General features: G+C 43.9%; 1 protein-coding gene across 2 annotated transcripts in view; it reads left to right on the forward strand.

Annotated features, from left to right (window-relative positions):
• The first annotated feature begins 5,992 nt into the window (after positions 1 to 5,992).
• The window catches only part of LHFPL6 (LHFPL tetraspan subfamily member 6), a 250,668-nt gene continuing 237,666 nt past the window's right edge, over positions 5,993 to 18,994 (forward strand). The window contains exons 1-2 of one of the 2 annotated variants that reach the window (XM_078434094.2): positions 5,993 to 6,357; positions 7,867 to 8,435. In XM_078434094.2, coding sequence (XP_078290220.1) covers positions 8,051 to 8,435 — 385 coding nt within the window. In that variant the 5' untranslated portion in view covers positions 5,993 to 6,357; positions 7,867 to 8,050. The remainder of the gene's footprint in view (positions 6,358 to 7,866; positions 8,436 to 18,994) is intronic. The other variant, XM_060637285.3, reaches the window with a different exon arrangement.

An 18,994-nucleotide genomic window follows, 5' to 3' on the forward strand; every position in this document is an offset into this window, starting at 1 on the left:
TGGCAGATTTACTGGCTCTCTCAGGCGTGGCCTCTGGACAGTCCTGCCCTGTAATGGGAGATTCACCCCAAGAGAAGGGCAGTTATCCTAGCGCTTAAACGGGGTTTCCCCTGGAGCCTCCAATTACCCCAGCTGCTCAGATGTGTGGAGAGAGACCAGGTGCATTTAAGAAAAATTTCTCCTAAGGAAAACCAGAGAATTGGGAAAAAGCATTTCTCCTCTACCATTTCACAATGGCTGTAATATGAAATTATGTACTTCAGAAAAACCAGTGTTTGTTAGCCCCTCTTAGTATTATAACACTAAATTAACTGTTTAAGTTTTAGATCATTCTATTAGTATATTCAGTATTTGCAGTGCATCTTAGTTTGGTGAAGGGAGGATTTACAATTTTAAAATACTGTTGAAACACATCTTTGTGAATTGTCTCAGGAGTTATGACTGATTGGTAGCAAATATTATTACAAAAAAATTCTTATCTCTTTTTATAGAACTCATTATACCTATCTTTCTACATAGTCTGGGAAAATTAAAAAAAAAAATGTAAAACATAGTCATAACACTGAAAAAGCCTGAGATGATTTTTGACATGAAAAGAAAAAAGAATTTAAAAGTAGCAAAAGCATGACACTGATTCAATATTAAACATAATTATGTACTAGTTTAAAATGCTACCTGGGTCATTTAGCAATATATATATATATATATATATATATATATATATATAGTGTATTATGGACATTTTCCATTTTGATGGCCTAATGTGAAATATTTGCTACGTTAAATGCAATTTAACACTTCACGTTTTTTTGCCTCTTATGAATAAGTTATTGATTTAAAATTTGTATGCTGCTTTAATTCATGAAAGAATAATACGGAGAAATGATAGGGCACTTTACATTGCCAAAGTAGTTTGCAAACTTTAAATGAATAATGCAGACAGCACCCCTGGGAACAGGCCATGGGCTCTATGCACCTTATTTCCATGAGAGTTTCTGGGGAATAGAGTCACACAAATCACTGTATTCAGAAATTGTAACATAACTGCGCATACACAGTTTCTACAGGGAGAAGGGGGCCTTGAGTGTATCAAACACATGACAGAAAGCTCATAGAAAATGAAATGGGCACCCGTCCTAGAGTAGGATCTTAGGGCAGCTCTGGTGAATGTATGCATAAACATGTTCGCCAGAGAAAGGGCATTCCAAAAGCAACACATGATCTCACTCAGAGACTACTTGAAATGGAGACCAGAAAACCCGAGAGCTCACTGGTCCTGTGAGATTTTTTTCCCTCATTATAAGATGCACACAATGCAGTAAAATACGGAAGCAACACCCATTTAAATTTGTCTTTAGAAGAGATTCCCGAAGGGAAAGAGGTAGCTCAGGAATGAACAAAGGAAGGAAATGGCAAAAAGGACGAACTACCATGGTCTCCAATTATCTGTTTTACACCCTGTGTCCTGAGAACCATCTCGTAAGGTACTTCACTGCATGTGTGGAGGAGCGAATGATATATTCTGATGGAGAACTGATAAGCTCCAGGCCAGGAGCAGTTAAAAGAAAAGTCCCTCTTCTCCGGGCTCTATTTGGAGCCTCACTTGTATTATTATCCGCCGCTTCTCCTTCTCACCTCATACCTTCCTGCATCTCATTCTTGCTGGCCCGTGTTCAGACACGCTTCTTGTGGCAGTCATTTTATAATGCTGAGAATTTGTCTTTTTTAATTCCTCAAAGTTACGACTTTAAGGGGGGGGGGGGGTGGTATTTTGTGAGCTATTTTCACCGCGGTTCCTGTTTCTCTTGCCAGATTTTAAGAAGGGTCCATCCACCTTCGCCAACGCACACTACAGACGATGAATGCCCACCGTAGCCACCCTTTGCTAGAGAAAGAATTCTCCCCTGGTGCTATTCTGTCCTCTCTGCTCTGCTTAGTGCCTCCTCGCTCTGTGTCTAATCCGCTTTCCTGGGGTGCTGGCCCCCGGGGTGCTGCAAGAGAGCGGGTAGTTTCAATAGTCTAGCGGGCACGTAGCCATTGCCAGTAACAGGGACTTAAACAGCTGGGGCTTATTGGTCTCACCCAGAAGATGTCTGAGGATAACACAGCAGCTTAGTGAAAATACCTCGGATCTAGACTCTTAGCGCCATTTTACTCTACTGTTCTTAGTGTGTTGGCCTTTGTCATCATGCACGTCACTCCCTGGCCAAAGAACGGCTTCTGTGATTCCAGTGCCATCCCATAAGTTTTCTAGGCTGGGAGAAACAGCAAGCGGTCACGAGGGCGCCTGTACCTCTCCTCTCTCATCTCATTGGCCAGCACTGTCACGTGACCACTCAAGCTTCCAGGTGAGGCCAGGGAATGGAGATTTTAGCTGCTTCTAGTGGAGAGAAAGATATAAAAGAACAGGGGATGGAAATGGACATTGTGTCAGCCACACTGTGGTTTTTATAACAAACGTGGAAGAAGTCCCTTTCCAACCTCTCCCCAATGGTCAGAGGTGATTGAGCCCATGCTGTTTCCTATGTTCCACGATCATACTCTTCCCCTAATTTTACATAGCACCCCCTGTTAGTTTAAAAATCATATATGCGGGCGCCTGGGTGGCTCAGTCGGTTAAGCATCCAACTTCGGCTTAGCTCGTGATCTCCCAGTTCATGAGTTCGAGCCCCAGACTGTGCTGACAGCTCAGAGCCTGGAGCCTGTCTCCCTCTCTCTCTGCCCCTCCCTCCTTGTGCTCTCTCTCTGTCTTTCTCAAAAACAAATAAAAACACTAAAAAATTAAAAAAAAAATAGAAATCAGATATGCACTCTGTAGGCTGCACTGGAACAAGGATAATAATCACAACGGTATTGATGTGTTCACTAATTGCCTCAGTTAATGTTCAGTTATTGAGTATTTATCTTTAACTGCCAAGCGCTGGGATAAAATGCTGTGTTTCCTGTCATTGAGCATATGTCTTATCTACACAGTGCTTGATCGATTAGGAATGCTTTTAGCTACTAAAAGAAGATTCAAGCAACAGTGATTTACCCCATATTAAGAACCTGTAATTTACTCTTAAAATATTCAAAAGGAGGTGTAATTCAAAAGGATGATGTCTCTGTGATTCCCCTCATTGTTGTAAGAAGGCTGCCACAGCTCCAAACATCTCATCCTTCAAGAATGTGTCCAAGACAGCCATTCTCTTTTATCAGGGGACACAATCTTCCCTGAAGGCCTCCTCAGCAGACTTACTGGGTAGAAGGGTCATACAGTCACCACCAGGTTTAAGGGCGGCTGGAAGGGAGGTGCTTCCCTAGTGAACAAGGAGAAGGAGTTGGGAATTAATCCCGGGTAGCGAACCAAGTGTGTTGTCATGGATGCTTTACAGCTTCCTACATGCTTTTTATATTCATGATTTCATCTTATGACTCGATGGGACTACAGTCCAAACATACTAGAAACTCAAACCTGGAATCAGAGGTCCAAGCAGTATCTGCTATGTGGGAACTTCTGGCTGGGAAATAATTTAAAGATCCTTTGAAGGTGCAAATTTAATACTAGGGTTTTAAAGATATTATAACGCATTTTGCCTATAAAGTATATATATAGGAACCCAAGGAGTGATTTGGAGGATTTTATAGTTTGGGAAGATAATTACACAGTGGGATGAGAAGAGAAATCAGGATACATGGGTTCTAGCCTCAGCTTTTGGTAACGCACCGGAAGGATGCTGAGCCTCTGCTTCCTCATCTGTAAAAAGTACTTGAACAAAATTAGGTGACTCCTAGGATCTTCTCAAATACATGAATACTTCTATAATCATGATGCTAGAAGTCATGAGTTAGAAGAATGTTAGAAACCATCTATTACAATGTCTTTTTACAAATGAGAGAACTCAGGCTCAGAAAGGTTACCATTTGTCCAGATTCATTCATCTAAGTTAGAACTTTGAGTCCTAGTATATGACATACTATGCTTCCACAAATAATTGATATTACATCCTAATAGAGTTTTTAAAGATTCGACCTCTTGCTCTATCTTCTTTTTCCTTTTGGGCAGACTCTTTTCAATAGCACTATACTCTATTTAATAGAATGCAGATAATGAGATACTTTAAAGCCCACCTTTTCCCTGAAAGGTCTTGGGCAAAGTTCTTGACCTCTCTGTAAAATAATAGCTACACCTTCTTCATAGTTTTTTTTTTTTTTTTTCTGCTTCTTTTTTTGAGGACTAAAGAAATCTACTAAGAAAAGTTAGCGTCGTGATTGACACAGCAAGAATGTAATCCCAGCCATCCATCTCAGTGCTTAAAACTCCTCCAGGCTTCAGAAATGTCCTGGACCAATTTCCCCAGTAGGTTGTGGGGAGGGTGAGTCCAAATCTTGTGACTATAATTTGATCTTTATACAGTTCTATCTTTTGCCTTTACATTCTATAGATCTGAAGTCTCTGGGTAATAGCCAAGGGCGTAACTGGAAGCCAAACCCATCATTTGGGCCATCAAGGAGCTCAGTAACCAGTGATTTGTTTGAGACCATTCAAATCACTTGAATCAGGGTTCTGAATCTGGGCTTCATGCATGGACCACAGGGGAACAGGGAATTACCTGACATTTCACTGAAACAGGTTTTTTTTAACCTCAGCACTATTTATTCATGTTTTGGGCCAGGTAATTCTGAAGGGCTGACCTGTGCTTTGTAGGGTTTAGCAGCATCCCTGGCCTCTACCCACTAGATGCCAGTAGCACCTCTCTCCTCCTGATAATCCAAACATCTCCAGACCTTGCCAAGTGTCCCTGGGGTGTGTGTGGTGGGGTGGGGGTTGGGGGCGGGTGGGGGGGTGGGGGGGGTGGTAATCTCCCTTCTCCCCCTTGAGAACCGCTGAGATGAAGTTTAATACGTGTATTTTTTTTCCTGAAAGGCTTATCAGTCTCACCATATTCTGAAAAAGTCCTGTTATGACCTCAAAAAGGTTGGAACCAGTTACCCAAATCCTTTCAATATGATAATGAGAGAGCACATATCTCCAGCTGTAGTTGTGGGGAAAATGTACACCATTATGGCTAACTAAAATGATGCAGTTTGAAAATTTACTATGAAATATTATACATACCTACCCATTTGTAACTTTCAACTACTTTGAAAAAGCACTTCACAGACTGTATCTGGGGAAGTATCTGCTTCCAACACTGCTATTCCCAGATGGCGGGATTCTTAAAATACTGTCTTCCGCAGAGGCTCCCACAGTCCTCTACTGAATGTAGCTCTAAACTTCCAAAGGGGTAAACGCCGATGACAAGCATAACAAGAAATCTGATGGTGGTATTGATCATAAGAATGATTGGATGGAGAGATGGAAGGGAAGGGAAGGGAAGGAGGGGGAGAAGGGAGGGAGAGCGAGCCAGAGAGAATACAATGCCTTGAAGGAGGCTCCCAAAGAAGGTTTCTCGGGGGGAGAGGCTCGCGCTGGAAGTCCCCCCCCCCCCCCCCCGCCCCTCCCCGCCCTGCCGCGCCTTCTCCCTGGCTTGTCTGGAAAGACTCTTTGCCAGGCAGAATCCCCCAGCCTTGCGCTTCCCGCTCTTATGTCTCAGGCTCGCGTCCACACTGGCCTTGTTCACCCTTTCCAAAGTGACCACATCCCAAGAGTCTCCTCAAAGCTCCAAAGGGTCCCTTTACCCAGTTTTAAGGCCCCCCTTCTCCACCTCCGGCAGGAAACGGGAGTTTAAACCTCAATCCCCAAAGGCAAGCAGGGAACGTGTCTGGTCTTCCGTGGCGCCTCCGGAGCACCGAGAAAACCGGCAACTTTGTCCCCTACTCCTGGGTCTGTGTGCCTCCACGCCCTCCCCATTTGCAGGAATCGCCACGAGGGGAGGGCGGGGGGGAGGTGGGCGCGGGCTGGGGGGAGGCGCGGGAGTGGTCCCCGGGGCGGGCGGGGTCTCGCGAGTTCCCCGCCGGCAGCGCCGCGTCCGCGTTCCGCCGGCCGTGGGTCTCCGGGCGCGAGGGGAGGGGACAGGAGAAAGAGGAGGGCCGGGCCGCCGAGGGGAGGAGGCGGTGCGTGCCTCGCCTGCCAAAGGGAGCCCTGTTCCTCTGCGTGCGAGCACGGGCTCCCCGCGCGTGGCCACCGCGCACCGCCCCAGCAGCCGCCGGAGAGCGCGGGCAGCAGGTGGGGCTCCGCGGCCGGCGGCGCAGCCCTGCCTTCGGGAGACCCTCCGCCTCCGGCCGGACGCCGCTCTCCGCCCCGAGGCGGGCCCGGGGTGGCTGCGGCTGCCGGGGACCGCGGCGGGGAGGGAGGACGCTCTTCTGTGCCGTGGATGTTCCGCCCGCGGAAGACAGCAAGTTGTGCGCGCGCCCCGGCCGCCGCCCGCCCGCCGTGTGAGTAGGGAGTGCCGGCCGCCCAGCGCCGCGGGCTCCGCTCTCTCCCCGCGCCCCCTCGTTCCCGGCCGCCGGAGTCGGGCTGCTCCGGGCGCCGGACTTCCTGAGCCCCGCGGCGCGGTCGGCGTCCGCTGTCGGCGGCCGCCTCCGGGGGGTGCTGCCTGCCCGTGCTTTTCCCCTCCCTTGGCGCGGGCCGGCTGCAAGATGCCCCTCTCCTCCTTCGGGGCTCGGGGGTCATCGGGTGTCGTCCAGGCTGGGGTGGGTGAGGCCACTGCAGGGGGCCGCCTGTGGGCTCGTCTTGGCCTCCCCTCGGGGCGCCTCGCCTCAGCTCCAGAAGAGGGCCCTCCGGCCCCCAGGCAGCCCCCTACACTCGTCGCCCCCAGCCTCAGGGCCCGGGCAGACCAAGTTCAGCCGCTGACGCTGACGCTGACCGCAATTGACAAGATTAACAACCAAAAAAAAGTAGTTGAAGTTCCCCGGGAGTGACACACGACTGGAAATGGGGTGGCGTGTGGAGAGGAAGCGGTAGGGGTGGGGGCTGGCGGAAGGGGAGAGGTGAGGGAGAGGGGATTTGCTGTGGACCCTGAAGGCTGGAGTTCAGGGTTCTGGGAATGGAACTGTAGGGCGCATGGGCTCTGTGCTTCTGTATTCCCTTCTTTATGGAAAGTGTGGGAAACCGTTCAAGAACTCCTTTTGAAAGGAAGGGAGGGGTGGAAAGTCAATGCGCGTGGAACTGTTTGAATGGCTGGGGTTCCATGTAGAAGACTGGGAAGTATGGATTACTTTTCAGATTAGACAGTGACAATCATTCAGTGGGAGAGACGGTCCCAGCCATTGTGTCGGAACCAGTGAATCAGAAGGAAGTCACACACAGGCTTTCTTTCATTTACACTAGGAGAAAGAAGGTGGTTAAGACTGAAGGGATTCACAACTACTACGGACTGAGTACAGGACGTGCCTAATAGTTGCATCCAGTCTGTGTGCCTAGACAGTCTGTAATATTTGTTGAGTTTATAGTGCTCTGCAATTGTGAAAATTATCCTAATAATTTTGTTCGGGCTCATGCAGAGTTAATGCACCTAAAGGGACACGGAAAAGTTGCTCCAAATTATAAGCATGAACTTGCAAGCCAGATAAACAAACCATGGTACGGTTCACTTTGTTTTAATGTTTGGAATTATGTTTACTGCCAGTAAAAATGCTACATTACTTTTACTGCGAGTATGTGAAATGAATTCACTGGCTTGGCAAATAGAAGCCATGGATTTCTTTAAGTAAATAGCTGTCAGAGTTAATTTGGGAGCATTTATAGGAGATAAAGACATGAACAAGCTTTGAGCTAGTTTGACAAAACTTGAATTTTAGAAGCGTTTATAGAATCAGTTCTTCCCACTTTTTGCAGTGTTGAGCCAAGTTTGAATGTTTATTAACTAGGTTGTAGACCAACTGAGCTGGTGTTTCACTTCCCTGAAAACATTTAACTTTTAATGTTTCTTATTGTTTTGCCAGGGACCATCATCCTTACTACAGAGGATGGGAAGTTGACGGCCAGTAAGACTGAAGATTCACTGTGTTGCTAGACGCGTTACAGAACGTGGATTGCCTGCCATTCCCTGGTGGTCTCACACCTTCACTCACTCCTGCAGTCCCAGAGTAGTTGCTTTGGGTCCTCGCTGCCCTATCTGTTGCAAAGATGGCATCCAGCCTGACTTGTACTGGGGTGATCTGGGCTTTGCTCTCCTTTCTTTGTGCTGCCACCTCCTGCGTGGGGTTCTTTATGCCTTACTGGCTCTGGGGATCACAGCTGGGCAAGCCTGTGTCCTTCGGTACTTTCCGGAGATGCTCCTACCCTGTGCATGATGAAAGCCGGCAGATGATGGTGATGGTGGAGGAATGTGGGCGCTACGCCTCCTTCCAGGGCATCCCCAGTGCAGAATGGAGGATCTGTACCGTCGTGACAGGCCTGGGTTGTGGCCTCCTCCTCTTGGTGGCTCTCACCGCCCTCATGGGTTGCTGTGTGTCAGAGCTCATCTCCAGGACAGTGGGAAGAGTGGCTGGAGGAATTCAGTTTCTGGGAGGTAAGTGACTTGTTAAATTTGACTCATTTCCCGGAATCCCAAAGCAATATTGAAAATCGTGTTGCAGTTGTCTACTGAAGTCCTGATAATTGGCACATGGAATGCTCTGGAGAAATAGGCGTGGGATGGCTTTGGTGATAGACTGCCGAAGTCAAAGATTTTTACTGGAATTGCTTTCCACCTTCGAGAGCTCTGAATTTCTGTACATCCTTAGGCATATATACATCATTGGCCCACTAAGTACAACCTATATGAGGCAGTAACATCGGGATTGTTTATAATGTAGTAGGGGAGACCGTTCAGGTTTCATAACTTCCTGCTTTTCTTGTTCAACAGTCAACAATTAGATTCTCTGTGTCTTACTGGCATCCTCAGGTCTTTAGAGATGAAGACTTCATAGAAAAGTAGAAAAGTTTTTGATTCAACATTGTTGTCATGAGCCTTCAATACTCTTTGGTGGGTGTAAAACTGACCCTTGCTCAATCTTAAACTGTATTTCTAAATAAATGATTACTGCTTTACACGAGAGATCAGTTTAACATGAACAACTCTGGATTCCACTATGCTACGGATACAGCTATAGGCTTAATTATCTCACTAGGATTTAACTTCGTGGGATGCTCTTGCTGTGAAGAAAAAAAAAAATATAGCAAATGCTGTTTGCTTGTCCAAAATGGACTGCATAGTCTCACTAACACCAGAAAAAGGTTTGATTTTTACTTGGGTTTCCTCCAGCAAGTATTACTTCAATATTTCTGGTCATATGGTTTTAATTATACTTTATATATTTTCCACTGCGCTTTTCACCTCCATTCTTCAAACTGACAGGCTGAACTTGTCTGATTTATAGTCCGTCCTGGTAAAATGTGACAACCTGTAGATAGTACAGAATGAAGGGAAATAGGAAGCCAGGAAAACGTATAGAAACTATTTGTAACTTCATTACAAAGTAAAAGTCGGTTACTTTCCCATTTGGTGCTTTCTTATAATCTTTTGTGAAGAATCCAGAAGAAGGAAAAAAAATTAAATGGGTAGTTCTGAGATAGAATCTGCATGTTGGAGAAACCCCGACAGATTATTGCAAGTTGTTTGCTATTACACTTTGAAGTCACATTTTGAAAGAGAAAGTTCTCAAGCTAAAAATGCAAGGGGCAAACAAGGTTTGCGTTTTGAAGCAAATGACAGAGTTGTTTGCAGTTCTCTATTCCCCTACTGGAGGTAACTTTGTTCTCATCTGTTTTTTTTTTTTTTCCCCCTGTAGTTCTGCATCTCCTTCTGCCCTGGGAGGCAGTTTGGGAGGCTTAGCTGTTTTTTCCTTTAGTGCTTCAGTTCTCAACATCAAGCGGAAGTCTTACGCGTGATACATACAGATATTCATATAGTAATACCGTAAAACGATGAGAAAGTTGTTGAAAGTTGAGATAGAAGTCTTGAATTTGAAAACTTTTTGATACTACAGATTTCAAAGATAGAGTTAATGCCAGGAGTATTTAATTTTTTTTTTCTTGAAGAATAAACTTGATTTGCTGTTTGTGTTTCACTTGGCTCAGGAAAAATGCTTTGGCAGCTTCTTTTTCTCCTCTTATATGTCTTACTGGCATCTTCAGGTCTTTAGAGTTGAAGACTTCCCAGAAAACTAGAAAAGTTTTTGATTCAACATTGTTGTCATGAGCCCTCAATACTCTTCGGTGGGTGTAAAACTGACCCTTGCTCAATCTTAAACTGTATTTCTAAATAAATGATTACTGCTTTACACGAGAGATCAGTTTAACATGAACAACTCTGGATTCCACTATGCTACAAATACAGCTATAGGCTTAATTAGTAAATTAGTAAAGTAAATATTACTTTTCAGTTTGCCTTCATTTTAGGGCAGGGACTGCAATTATTTCTGGGAGAACAGGAAAATGCTTACAAAGACAGATCAGTTTTTATTGATCAGCTTTAACTGTATAATGAAGGAAGGCAACAGGAAGTGAATCTGAGACCCATGATTTATGCTTCCCTCTCTAAGTTCCATATAGATTTTTTGGAATGATATAGAGCTACATGTTCTATTTTACAGAAAACTCCAGGGGAAAGATCATTGGAGAAGTTATGTGTATTTTTAAAAGGACCTCCCCTCTCCCCCCACACTTTGTACATGCTTTTCATGAACTCTGCATGGCAAGAGTTACTGACATTAAGCTAAGGATATAGTTCGCAGTTGGTACTCTCTCGTTTCTCATATATAGTTCTCATATCTGGCAAAAAAATAATTATGAACGTAAAACCTAAAAGAGTTTTTTTTTCTGATTCGAACCTCTTGAGGGCACAAGTAAGTAAATACATCCCATTACTCAAGATAACAGTGCGTTTAGAATTACAAAACAGCTTGAGGGATGGAAAAGGTTTTGAAAACTGCATGAATCACTATCACTTAATATTTGGCTAGTTGGGGAAAAAAAAAAGCTTCAAAAACAATTTTTCCTGTTACTCATTCCATCATTGTTTGGGGCTTTATTCATAAAAACCTGAGTGGCAAGTAATTTTATTTTATGAAAGTTTTCACGAAATAGGTTTCATAAAGACTGCCAGACCCCAAGCCAGTGGGCTCTCTCAATTCCATAGACGGCCGCGCTTCAGAAAGAGTCAGCATCCAGGGCACTCTGCTATAAGGCGGACTCTGTTACTGAAAATGATTCACCCAGAAGGGTTATGTTTAGCTAAAGTTAGGGTTGCTCCAAAAACAACAGGAAGCGGGAGAATGGCAAAGTACAGAGGCGTCCTGCTTCACCCTGCCTGCTGTGTCTGGAGTTTGCACATATGGTGTAACATCAGGCAGTAAAACCCCTGCAGTACTTTGGAACTCGTTAAAGGACAAAGTGTCAACCTTAATTTTGAATTGTCTTGCTACGGTTGGTTAGAGGTTCAAATGTCACCTGTCAGCTGCCAGAGCAACACAAGATCGGACTGTTGCGTACGACATTTGCTCCCTACAGGAGGAGGACATCAAGGAATCAATGACTTGTGCTTTTCTTATGGCAACTTGTACATGAACTTGAATCGCCACATCGTCGTCTTCCATTTTTAAGTCATATTTCTGTCGTAATTTTTAAAGCCTGGTCTCGGTCGAGTTTCGCCCTCACTCGAGCTTTTAAAAGGCATGCAGAGAGCCCTTGAGAAATATAATGTATAATAAAAATGGTTCCACGCACGCAGGATGGTTATGGCGCAATGAGAAAAGAGACGTTTTCATGTTGGGTTTCGTTGTTGAATATAAAATTACGTGCTTTGCTTCTCAATACTGTGGTGGTCATGAAGTACTTCAACCGAAGTTTTAAACGTTAGTATCACACTTTTTGATACACATGTCAGGAAAATACCTTATTGACGCGCTCTGTGAATAGAAGCATGGGGGAGCATCGTAAAGACATGTTAGGTGTGCCTGTAAGATTCTGTAACAGGTGATTGTGAATGTCGAGATTTGAGTGTGTTGATTTTGTCTTTGGAAATTGCTGCTGCTGTACCGAAGGGGCACTGAAGGGAGTCCCAAATTTATATCAGGCCACATTTAGCTTGAATGCACGTCACATATGTGTGTAAAGTGGGTATAGAGTGCTCCTCAGTAGCAAGCAGCGACCTTAACAGTTTGGCAGGTGTTCTTTTCTAAGAAGCCAGGGAGACCATCTTCTCAGCTAATTGATAGTTAAGTGCTGCTGAAGACAGTAATGATGACGAAGTATTTCTCTGAGTGTCCCTTTCTCTGTGTGCGGAAAGCACCATTGCCTTTCCGGAGCCTCTTCACGATAGGGTTCCACCTGGACCTGCCTGTCACCCTTTAGGATGAGGGCTTGCCACTCTCCTTCCCTTGCTCCACTTTGAACCTGACTTGTCTTACGATATGCCACATCATGCCTTCCTTTCTTTAGGGCTATCTGTCTAGTGACAGCTAAGGAATAAGATAAATGATGAGTGTTGGCATATTAATGGGCATGGTGACTTTTTAATGACAGTCTTAACTGAAAGAAGCTGCTCTGATTTTAAGAAATCCAGAGACTTGTTAGCCCAGCTCAGGGAGCAGGCAGGACTCTTAGCTGTCCTTTAAGTTACACCTTGTGGATTGCTAACTACCGTACTCCTCCATTCAGCACCCCCAACCAACACTGTAAAGTCCCAGTGAGGTGTCTTGAGTTCTGAGTCTACAGTTCTCAAACTTGACCATGCGTCAGGATCAGCCAGGGCTTTTAAAATACGGGGGCGTCTGGATGGCTCAGTCGGTTAAGCATCTGACTTCAGCTCAGGTCATGATCTCACGGTTCGTGGGTTCGAGCCCCGCGTCGGTCTCTGTGCTGACAGCTCAGAGCCTGGAGCCCATTTCGGATTCTGTGTCTCCCTCACTCTCTGACCCTCCCCCATTCATGCTCTGTCTCTCTGTATCTCAAAAATCAATAAACGTTAAAAAAAATTTTTTTAAATACATATCGGTGGGGCCCGCCCAGGAGTTCCTGATTTGGGTAGGTTTGGTTGGGAGCCTGATACTTTACATTTCTATCCGGTTTCCAGATGATGCTGGTTCTGAGCCTATATCTTGAGAACCCTGTTCTAAGTTAACCATTTCGTACTTTAGAAAAATGTGAATTCTGGTAGATGCTTGACTCCCAGAACTTAGTTAATGTTTAGTTATGTTATAATCTGATATAAACCTCTCTAATTGGGCTATGGAAAGATACTACCTCTGCAGCGTGGTATTGGCCGAGGACATTCTTGTTGTACCTGTCTGTGTTTTTGTCACAGAAAATTATTTTCCTGAGGTTCTCTCTTAATGCATATACATGTCATAATTACAATATGTCCATTACATAATATGTACATATATTATATATTCATTTATTTACCTTTGCCATATGCCAAGATTTTATAGATGGAGAACTCAAAGTAAGAACTCAATACACCCTCTGTAGTTTTCCTGCGGTAGATTCTCAGTAATGAATTGCTAATTAAAAGACGTGAAGGCTCTATGGCAGACTGGAGAGATGCGCGAAGACAGCCCTTGGCCAGCTCCATAAAGCTGTGTATTTCTTGCAAAAGCAGAAAGACTAGGCCAGGAGGACATCAGGAACCAGCCAGTAAGAGCTTCTGCCCGTAGGCAAGGTGGCGCCCCAATGGGCTGTGAGGAAGGTCAAGTTCTCCTGGTCTCAGGCATCTCTAGGGAAAAAGATGATGCGCTCTTGCTGAAGAGTAGTACTTTCCAGGGCCACAGACCATGTCTCACCTCGCAATCACGTGTCCCACATGCATCGCTCTTAAAGACCAACAAGGTACAGATGGAGGCTAGTCAGTGCGGTGGCGTGGGCGGGGCTTTGCTACCAGGAAGGAGTGAGGGGCCAAAACGAATGCCACAGGGGCCATCTACTCTGAGCCCTGGATTTGTTGCAGGCAGGGATGTCAGTGAATTAGCTGGTCTTTTATCAAATCTAAAATGCCAAATTTTATGTTTGCATTTAATGTTTTAAGATTATATTTTAAAATTGTCATTGCCACCAGTTTTCTTGTTTTACATACTGCCCCCCCCACCCCCAGAAGAACACGTCTTTTAAGGCTTAATTTGGGAAGTTTTTCATGGTTTTCAGACCTTCTCATGAAGCTTATAAGTTTTCCATATCCATAATTGACATCAAAATTCAATACAATATTCTTTTAATCCTCTAGTGGGCCTAAAATTCCCTAAGGACTTTTATTTATTTTTTTTTAATTTTTTTTTTAATGTTTATTTATTTTTGAGACAGAGAGAGACAGAGCGTGAACGGGGGAGGGTCAGAGAGAGAGGGAGACACAGAATCCGAAACAGGCTCCAGGCTCTGAGCTGTCAGCACAGAGCCCGACTCAGGGCTTGAACTCACAGACCGCGAGATCATGACCTGAGCCGAAGTCGGACGCTTAACCGACTGAGCCACCCAGGCGCCCCAGGACTTTTATTTCTTGTGGAGGGTCCTCCTTTGTCCCAGAGAGTCTGATTTGGTAGGTCTGGGTGGGGTCCAGGTGAAGCACTTTTAACAGACTCCCCAGAGGTTCCAGAACACACATGGTCAGTCCCCAGGCCACATTTTGAGAAACATGAGCTAATTTTATTCACTTCAGACCTCATGTGATACTAGTATTGGGGCATAGACTTATATCCACCATTGAGCTAAGGATGAATGATCAATCTTTCTATCCAGAGTTATTTTGGGGACAACATGATACGAGCAGCAAATTATCACAAGTAGTGTAGGAACAGACCAGTTTATAGCTGTGTTCTCCCTGATCTCACAGATTTTGGTGTTCCTGGTGGACAGTCAGCCCCGCGTGTACACTCAGAAAGCAGAAAAACCAAATCTTTCCACGCTTTGCTTAGATGAGGACTATTTTCACTGGTGACTCCACCTGCAAATTAGGAACCTGCTATCATCTCCTGTGCTGCGTTTGCACCCTTCGGCCTACAAGCGCGTTGTCGCTGGCTTGTGTTCTGCTGGGTGTGCTAAAATCTTTCCTTACTGACAAGTGTGCTCGGTTGTTACCTGTTTTGAATTACAGGTTTTTATCTCCTGAGTTTGTATTTCTGAGGAAAAAAATACTGATGATAACAGTTCATTAAAATGACGCAATAAGGAGTTGTCCATTGCTCTTGAGTCTATCATGTTAGCCGCTACGCTAGACTTTTTCCCTAGAATTATTTAGATTGGTGTTTTCGACAGGGTCCAAATCTTCATTTACTTTACGCAGAGTAGAGTCTTTCTAAGAGAGTCATTTGATTTTTAACTTCCTTCCCAGCTAACATGGCCATAGCTAGACAACACTGAGGCCAGGGTTAGTATGGGTTAGTTAGCCTCTCTAACGAGGAGATTGCAGATTGGTTAGCTGTCATGTAAAAAGCATGCTGTTATTCACAAAGAAAGCAAGCCGAGGAAAAGGATTCAAAACCATTCCTATTAAACACACACACACACACACACACACACACACACACACACACACACTCTGGAGAACTTTCTGTCATCCTACATGTTATCACAAATACATTACCTGCCGTATGTACCGTTATCATTAGTGCACGGTGAGCACTTGACCTCTCCAGCTACCTCCAGCTTGGCAAGACTGCCTTGTTGTGTGTGGTGGTTGTAGTCAGAAAGAATACCAGCATCAGGTTCAAAATTTATTCGCGGATGTCATTAAAACTCGTTTTTTTTTTTTTTTTTTTTTTTTTTTACTTAAGTTATTGCCCTCCAGTGTGTTCTCAGGGACACCGATTCCTGGGTGTTCCAATAGATGTTAACAGGAAAAAGAAAATAGGAACACGTGGATTTGAGAAACAGTTGGTTATAGAGAGTTAATCCATTTCAGTACAGCAGAAATCACAGGGCATTCAGCGTGTTGTCTATTACCAATCTCCTGAGGGGAAGGCGGAGGGTATAGTATTAAGTGTTTAGCTAACTCACTGGGACCCAGCACCCTGAAGGGACTAGTACTCTGGAACTTACTCAGTTCTCATTTTACCGTGTTGAGGCAGGCGGTTTATTCTTTTTCGCAGTTTATTCTTTATTCTTCATTCTTTTGCGAGAAAACTGAATTTTAGAGAGTGACACCCAAAGTTACCCATCAGTTATTGTTTGTGCTGTGAAGGCTGTCGCCATAATAAAGTGTTAATTGAAATTCCACCTTGTGTTATATGTAGAATTCAGAATATCTGACCGTTTTGCCTAGTGTATCTCTTAACATAGGCGAATATTTTTCTTGTTTCCTTTGTCCTGTTTATGCTTGTAGGACAATAAAACCACCTGTAGATTTGACAGAGCAACTTGTTGCCAATTCTCAAAAAACAATTACAGGTTACTGTTAATAATGTAATATGCAGTAGAGAGGCCATTAGGGGAGAGTGCCAAAACATCTGACCGATGTCTTTTAACAATTATTTAACAGAAGAGTGCTACCTTTCATTCTTACATGCTGGCTGAGTTTTCTAGTGTAAGTACCCCATTGTTAGAAGCCTTTGTAATAATCCCTTGTTAAGGCTAAAGATAATGTTATTTCCAGAGCACACACTTCTTAGATAACAAAACCAAAGACCTTGTGTCTTTCTATAGAAATGAAAGATAATGTTGACGTTGTCAATCTTCGTCTTTGAAGTGTTTTTGATGGAAACAAATAGACTTCTATCTAGATCTCTCGGATGGGCTCTATGGATTTCCCAGAAACTTCTGAATGGTTATTTTTAGACGATCAGGAGGTTAGATTCAACATCGCTCTGGTTCTGGTGCATTGATATTGCTGACTAATTATCGGGGGACCGATAAAAACGGTTCTCCGTTTTTCTTGTATGTCTTATGTCGTCAACTAGAACAGGAACTAAGATTTAGAATTTTCTTCTAGTCCTACAGTAACTAGAATAGTAAATGACATCTTCTATGTTCAATGAACACTTGATGTATTACTTAGTTTCAATTATTTATTAGCAACATTTTTATCTTGAAGGTCTGACCTTGTTCTTCCCTACTTCACAGAATTATTTCAGAGATGAAATAAAATAATGCCGTCAATGTGAAGGCATTTGAAGCAATGTCTCCTTCTGATGAACCTGCATAATGTTAGTCCTTTGAAAAGGAGTGTTCTCTAGTCATCTCTGTTGAAATGATGCTGCAGAATGCAACTCTCTCTCTTCAAGCACATTGTAAAAGCTTGGAGCGAGCTTTATTTTCTGCAGTGAAGAAACCAGCTGCTATGGGTCTGAAAATTTTGTCCCCCACCAAATTCACCTGTTGAAATCCTAATACCCAAAGTGACGGTAGTAGGAGGTGGGGCCCTTGGGAGGTGACCAGGTCCCGAGGGTGGAGCTGTCCTGAATGAGATTAATGCTGCTATCAAAGAAATCCCGGAGAGTTTCCTTGCTCCTTGAGCTTCTGTGAGGATCCAGTGAGAAGAGGGCCCCCACCCAACTGTGCTGGCGCTTTAATTTTGGACTACCAGCCTCTGCGACTGTGAGAAATAAATTTCTTGTGTTTATAAGCCATTCAGTCTGTGGTATTGTGTTCTTGAAGCCTCAGTGGACCAAGATACTAGCTTTGCTTCACACTGTGTTCACAAACTTATTTGGGAATGGCAGAGTCCTACTAACCTGTAATAGGCAATAAGCTCTCTTTGAATTAATGGGCAACAGAGTAAGCTTTGGGAAATGTTGAGTTAAAATACATTGTAAATCCGGGGGATTAGTGTTTATGGGCATTTAAGAGTACTGAGTGCCTGTTATATGCCAAATAATGTGCTAACTGTTGGAATAGAACTGAGATAAGGTTCCTGCTATTAGGAAGCCTACAGTCTTTTTTTTTGTAATCGTTTTTGTTTATTGAAGTATAATTAACATACAAAGTTCTATTAGCTTCAAGTGTACAACATAGTGATTTGACAATTCTATATATTACACAGTGCTCCCCACGATAAGTGTAGTTATCATCTGTCATCAAACAACGCTATTATAGTATTATTGACTATATTCCCTATGCTGTACTTTTCTTCCCCTTGGCTTGTTTATTTTGTAACTGGACATTTGTGTTTCTTAATCTTTGTATCTATTTCACCTGTCCCCACCCATCCACCTCCCCTCTGGCAAAAGGGGAAAGTTTGTTCTTTGTATTTATGAGTCTGTTTGTTTGTTTGTTTGTTTTGGTTTTTTTTTGCTTGTTTATTTGTGTTTTTATATTCCATATATAAGTGAAATTATATGATATTTGTCTTTCTTTGTCTGACTTATTTCACTTAGCACAATGTCCCTTAGGTCTATGCATGTTGTCACAAACAGCAAGATTTCATTCTTTTTTATGACTCGGTAATATTCCATCATATATATTTGCCACGTCTTCTTTATCTGTTCATCTATTGATGGACACTTAGGCTGCTTCCATATCTTGGCTGTTGTAAATAATGCTTCAGGAAACATAGGGGTGCATATATCTCTTTGAATTAATGATTTTGTTTTCTTTGGGTAAACACCTAGCAGTGGAATTACTGGGTCGTGTGTATTTCTGTTTTTAATTTTTTGAGGAACCAAGAAGTTCACAGTCTTAGGGAGGAAACCAACATGTAAATTGTGTTAGGACTCATGATACCTATATATGCTTCTAAGTTTTGTCGGATACAGCTGTCTGCTGGTGAGGCTCACTCAGCAGCCAAACCAGGTACTTGCCAGCCTCACGACCGTGTGCCAGTTATTCTCCATTGTGCCCTTCTCCCGCTTGGCTATCTATTATGGGAGTCCACATTTCCCAGAAGCCTCGACACCCGGCAACTGGGTAGTTGCAGCCAGTGGGAGGAGCTTTTGGGAGACGGGAAGCAGGGAGAAGCCAGGGTATTTCTCCCTCTCTGGCTCCTCCTCGGGCAGTGTCTTTGATAGCAGTTGTCTCTTCTCCTGGAATGCCCTGCCTTTCCTGGCCCCAGCATCTGTTGGGAGGCCACTGCGATAATCCTACCCTAGCCCAGTTCTTCTAGTCGCTGGTAATGCCGTCTTCTCCCAGTATCACTCCAGTTTAGTGCATAGCAGCAGTTTCCTG

The sequence above is a fragment of the Panthera onca genome, chromosome A1, assembly GCF_046562875.1.
Source record: "Panthera onca isolate mPanOnc1 chromosome A1, mPanOnc1 haplotype 2, whole genome shotgun sequence".
Lineage (NCBI taxonomy): Eukaryota > Metazoa > Chordata > Mammalia > Carnivora > Felidae > Panthera > Panthera onca.